Source organism: Gastrolobium bilobum, unplaced genomic scaffold (genome assembly GCF_033153095.1).
Source record: "Gastrolobium bilobum isolate Gb01-03AN ecotype WA unplaced genomic scaffold, APGP_CSIRO_Gbil_v1 utg15966, whole genome shotgun sequence".
Taxonomy (NCBI): domain Eukaryota; kingdom Viridiplantae; phylum Streptophyta; class Magnoliopsida; order Fabales; family Fabaceae; genus Gastrolobium; species Gastrolobium bilobum.
The window spans coordinates 333339-339280 of record NW_026897912.1 but is presented as its reverse complement, the minus strand read 5'-3'; the positions used below and the strand labels follow the sequence as shown (position 1 = coordinate 339280).

At 31.5% G+C, this 5942-nt stretch overlaps 1 protein-coding gene across 1 annotated transcript; it reads left to right on the top strand.

Annotated features, from left to right (window-relative positions):
- Positions 1–1721: 1721 nt before the first annotated feature.
- Positions 1722–4695, top strand: LOC133311357 (uncharacterized). The gene is made up of 6 exons (XM_061512391.1): positions 1722–2101; positions 2529–2728; positions 3339–3479; positions 3575–3655; positions 4051–4175; positions 4296–4695. Exons 1-6 carry the CDS (start codon positions 1879–1881, stop codon positions 4342–4344), a joined length of 819 nt encoding a protein of 272 aa, XP_061368375.1. The 5' UTR covers positions 1722–1878; the 3' UTR covers positions 4345–4695.
- Positions 4696–5942: the final 1247 nt, after the last annotated feature.

Genomic DNA, 5942 nt, shown 5'->3' with positions numbered 1-5942 from the left:
TCATGTATAGGAGGTGATAGAAGACCTTCATCACCATCATCATCAATAAAAAATGAATTCACTAAATCTACATTACCTTCATCATCCATTGCTTTAAGCTGTAAGAATTCACAAAGTCAAAAAAATTCTCTTATAACTTAGAAATCTTAGATAACTCAGATATCTTTTTTTTTCCTGACATATCCTTAAATATTTATTCATGACATTGAAATATACAATCAACAACTCCTATGTGATAACCTCTGTATTTCATAGTTCCAATTCCAAAACATGCTAGAAGAAAAAACATATAAGAGGAGAGGCAACAACAACTACATATGCTAGTCTAATCGAGAAGAAGCAAAACAAGGAGGGGAAATGTGAAAGCTGAGAAATAAAATGAATACTTACTAAAATAGAAACAAAACAATGTATTAGCATTAGGGAAGAACAATGTATCAAAAAAAAAAATGTATCAACATTGGGGAAGAACCTGTAAAAGATCGAGGGCACAAGAAGATTGAAAACACAAGAAGATTGAGATGTGTTGGCTCCAGCATACCAAAAAGAAGAGGAGAGGGGCTGAACTATAAACCCTAGATTGATAAGAGAATTGGGAGAAAAAAAGAACAATATATTTAAAAACAATGTGTTTAAAATTAAATAACCGGTCTTACTTGATATTATTCTATAATTGTTCATCGTTTTAATTCAACAATAATAAAAATAAGGGGAAAATGTTTGTCATTTTAAATGACACAAAGTTATGTCATTTTTAATGAAACTACGTCGTTTTGGTAAGTTTTTACATTCTCTCTCCTCCATTTTCTTTTTATTTCTAATTTTATAAATTAGAGAAAATAAATAAACACACCAAAACGACATAGTTTCATTAAAAATGATACAAAGTTGTGTCATTTAAAATGACTAAAACTGAACCCTAAAAATAATTATAAAATATCATAAATATGACCTCCCTCAAAGTTTTATACCAAAAAAAGTTACTCACAAATTGTTCAATATTTTTTTAGTATTGATATCAAAAGTAAGTCGTAAAAAATTTATTAATTATTTTAATGTAATATTAACTTATAACTATGTTTAAGAAACATTTTATTTTATTTTTTGTAATCCATTTAAGAAACATTTTAGAACTTTATAGAATCAGCAGTATATAAAAAAGAGTTTAGTTATAGTATTTTTTCTTTTGGGTACAAATAGTATGTCTTTTAAACAAAATAAAAACATTCAATATCTTAAAAAATTAAAAATATCTAATATTTTTTTTTTTTGTAATAAGAGATATAATATTTTGATATCAATATCATATTTAAAGTTTGATACCAAAAAATTTGTTATTAAATTTTAATCGTTGATTTTTATGAATTAATAATTATTATTTATTAAAAATTAAAAATTAATTAATAAATTTAATTTTTATATTACTTAACGAAAATTATAACTATTAATTAGAACCAACAATGAAAACTTGGAGTCAAATTTAAAATTAATAGTTCTGACCCGTGTAATAAAACTCCTGTAAATAAAGGAAAAACATTTTATGTTGCATAAGAATTAAATTATCATGTTATGATCCTTCATTTGCATGCAAAACTTTTTTTTTTTTAATAAAGGTAGAGTTGAGTCACAATACGAGAATTCTATTCTAAGGAGAAAATCAAATCTCATGAATAAATTATTCACCTTTGCATTTTGGGCGAGTATCGCAGCGGCTAGATTGAGAGAATTGGGGAAATTTTTTCAGACTCTGCAACAAGAAACAGTATTTTGGGTTCTCTGAATTCATTGAAGTTGAAATCAATTGCAACGCAACGCAACAATCATTAATATAATAAAAATAATTAATCTGAGAGAGAGAGAGAAAAAAAAAAAGAGGCGATGAGGGGTGAGAGAAAGTCGATCCACGCAATCACGACATGGGTGAGGCGACAACCACCAAAGGTGAAGGCTTTTCTTGCCGTCGTTTCCGGTATGGCGGCTCTCGTGCTCCTCCGTTTCATTGTTCACGATCACGATAACCTTTTCGTCGCTGCTGAGGCCGTTCACTCCCTTGGAATATCCGTTCTCATCTACAAGCTCATCAAAGAGAAGACATGTGCCGGTTCGTCACATTTCCTTTTTCTTTTTCATTATTCGCCCATGCTTTCTTCAATATTTGGATTTTTTTTATCAGTAAAAAAAAAAAGATTTGTTTTTAATTTCTTTAGATTTTGATTTAATATGTGTAGAATTTCCATATCAAACATTTGTTGGACGATAAATGGCATTGTTTGACTGATTTGAATTACCTTCGCCACCCCCCAACCTTTGCATAAACAGGACCTTGACAATTGTTATTAATTGGAAAAAGGGACAGCATTTTGTTTTATTTTGCTAGTGGTTTTGGTACTTCTACCTTGATGATATCATGTAATGTGGATGATATCAGATTTCTGGGCTATTGCCATCTTCTTGAGTGGATACCTATCAATTCCATCTTTCCTGTCACAGCTTTCAAAGGTTTTATTATTACTCTTTGTGATGTACAGGATTATCGCTCAAATCCCAGGAGTTAACAGCTATGTTTTTAGCTGTTAGGCTGTATTGCAGTTTTGTCATGGAATATGATATACACACCTTACTTGATTTGGCTACTTTGGGAACAACACTATGGGTTATATATATGATTCGTTTTAACTTGAAGTCTAGTTACATGGAAGAGAAGGACAATTTTGCAATATACTATGTGGTAAGCTCGCGCACTATCATATGACATTTTAAAATTATAAGCTTCTTCTAAATTGCTATCTTTCAAAGGAAACAGACATTTATTAATGCGAAGTAGTGACTAATTGGCTAAACAGAAGTAAAAACAAATACAAGAATTGCGAGAAAATACTATTCTCTTTTCTTAATTTTCTTTAACCAAAAACAACTAAATAACAATAGGGTTCTCCAAGCCTTAAATAGGCAAAAACAAAATAACAAAAAAAGTAAATAACTATAATCATGCGCAATCAAAGGAGATAACGCACGCTCAAACATAATCTTAAATAACAAAAAGGAAATAACTAATAATTATTAAAATCCCTAAATAAAGAAATAAATTATGAAAAAGCCCAATCCAAGCGAGTCACCCAGGTGCATCATTTATCTAGGCTCGTTCATCACAAAGCAACAACCTATTGTCGAGCCAAGAAAGAAGCCATGGCATCTTATAGAAACTAATGTAGATCTGATTTGAATGTGGTTTATCTTTTTACTCAATTTTGAAGGATTCTCTTTTAATTAAATTTATGTTGTCACTTGTTGACCGTGACTTGTGCATTTACCTATTCTCTCTTTGAAATTGAATGCAGGTGGTACCCTGTGCTGTGTTAGCCTTGTTTATTCATCCATCAACTTCTCATCATTTATTGAACAGGATTTTCTGGGCATTCTGTGTATATTTGGAAGCTGTGTCAGTACTACCCCAACTGCGAGTCATGCAGAACACCAAAGTACAATTTCTTAATTTAAGAATTCCCATCCTACATATTACATACGAGATCTAATTATATTCCTTTCCTTAATTTGTTTCACTTTACACTTTCAGATTGTTGAACCATTTACAGCACATTATGTATTTGCACTGGGTGTCGCAAGATTCCTGAGCTGTGCTCATTGGGTTCTCCAGGTATGATCTGTTTATCCAAGCTTGTAATTGCATTAGTCATCGCTTTGATTCATTTTCAATTTGGTTATCACTTGTTTGCTGGTCCGTGTTGGTGTCTGATAATCACTAAGACATTTTTTGGATTGGCAATCTGGCTGATCAAGGAGTGAAATATGAACTTATTTTAATTACTTTATAATTTCAAGTTTGGTGTTCATTTTTAATGGTATAATGATCATCTTTCCTCTAGAAGTATTATAGGGCCATTTATTACCTGTATCTGATTTTTCTTTTGAATGTTTGTATGTTCTGACTGGGTGACAAGTTTGTTGTTCTTAGCACATTTCTTTAGGGGCGTAAGCTCTTTGGATATACAAATTGCTGGTCTCCCACTGAGTTCCCATTTCTTGCAACAGGTGTTAGATAGTCGTGGGCATTTGTTGGTTGCCTTGGGATATGGTCTATGGCCGTCGATGGTTCTTATCTCAGAAATCGTCCAGACTTTTATCTTAGCAGATTTCTGTTACTATTATGTCAAAAGGTTAGTTGAGTGCAATACATAGGTCTTTTCACCTCTGTCCTTTCTTGTTTTGCAGCTTTGCTGATAGTATCTCAAGAACTTTTCAGTATGACTCTTCTTATGATATTTAATTCAATGCAGTGTTTTCGGGGGACAGCTTGTTCTCCGCCTTCCCTCTGGAGTGGTGTGATTGAAGATTCACTTCATTGCATACTTGCATTTAAATTAACTTAATCGATGGTTATCATTGTTGGAGCCCATATTGTGTTGACAAAGTTTGGCTCCTTGGAAGAAGCTGGTTCTTTGTAACGTTGGGGATGAAGGAAAACTAGATATTTATGTTTAAGGTACAGTCTTTGTAGTTGGAAATGCTTTGCACATGACGACTCTATTTGCTTAGGTTCTGGGAGTTCAGTTCTTAATGTAACCATTCCTCGTGCTCAAGTTCTAATTATAAAGTGATGTATGTGTTACTGTAAGTAGCTTTACTCAGCCTATGAGGGAGTCGAAATGAATTTGCTTTTAATAGAGTCATTATTGTCCAAAGTCATTTGAGTTTTATTTCTATAAGTAGTGTTTGGTCGAGGAATTTTTTTTTTTATCCGGAAAAAATAATTTTTGGAAATATGGTGGAATTTTTTTTTTTTTTGGATAAGTTACTAAAAGGTGTTTGGTATGTCAAATTTTTTTCGAGAATGTTAGGTTTATTTTCCTGAGTCAATATTTAATTGATCGTGAAATATTACTGTGTGATAGTTAACTGAATTTACAAAATTACCCTCAAATCTGAATTATAATACGTGATTCTCTTTCAACGTTCATTTCCCTTTTGTTGTCTCTCTCTCTGCCCCCGCTATTGAGCTTTATTATTTTTTTCCTATAGCCTTCATTTCCCCTCAGTTCTCTCTCTCTCTCTCACTTTCAGATATTCCTCCTCATTCTTTGCTTTGAGCTTATCGCTGAAACCCTATTTTGTGTGTGTTTGTTTTCCCATTTCTTTGTTCTTGGATTACATATGAACCTAATAACATAATCACAAAATATAAATGACAGAAGAACACCACATAAAACATATATAAGAAATGAATATTGCTAAGAAAAAGAAAACGACAATTGAACATGCTCATTCGAATATTGAATTATGGTATAATAGCATCAAGAAAGCGAAGCCTTGCTATTGAAACGGATGGGTATGTTTTAGTCCATGACTAGGGCACGATCTTTTGTCTGAGATGGGGGATAATTTTGTCTTAAATTCCACATAACATTTTTCTACCAGCAAGAAATCCTAGAATATCACATTTTCAATGGCCATCTATGTTGGCATTTTCATGTGTTATGTGAAATCTTGGGAATAAAACTTTTCCAGGATAATTGTAGATGTCTTTGTACCAAACATGAAAATATTATATTGCCACTACCACTTTCCTAGGAAAATAAAATATATCCACTTACCAAATATCACCTAAAGGCATGTTTGATTACTGTTCGTATTTCAAAAATAATTTTTTTGATTTTCATAATAAAAAAAATGAAAAAACATGTTTGATAAGGTCTATTTTGTAAAAATAGTTTTAAAAATTATAATTATTTTTTAGTTTTTAGAATTAAATTTAGAGAACGTTTTGTTTTTGTTTTATATTTTGATTCTTAACTTTCAAAACAGAGAAAAAAAAATACAGAAAATACTTATTTATGCTCTCTGCGGTTATGACGAAGTGGATGTTGTGGAACTCAACGACACCCTTTAACTCGTCACAAAATCCTCAATGTTTGTCTTAAGATTAT

Excerpts from the sequence above, each read along its gene's own strand:
- LOC133311357 (XM_061512391.1), top strand. The coding sequence starts at position 1,879 with ATGAGGGGTGAGAGAAAGTCGATCCACGCAATCACGACATGGGTGAGG. Across the intron at positions 2,729-3,338 it reads ATTTTGCAATATACTATGTG|GTGGTACCCTGTGCTGTGTT; the intron begins GTAAGCTCGCGC and ends AATTGAATGCAG. Across the intron at positions 3,480-3,574 it reads GAGTCATGCAGAACACCAAA|ATTGTTGAACCATTTACAGC; the intron begins GTACAATTTCTT and ends TTACACTTTCAG.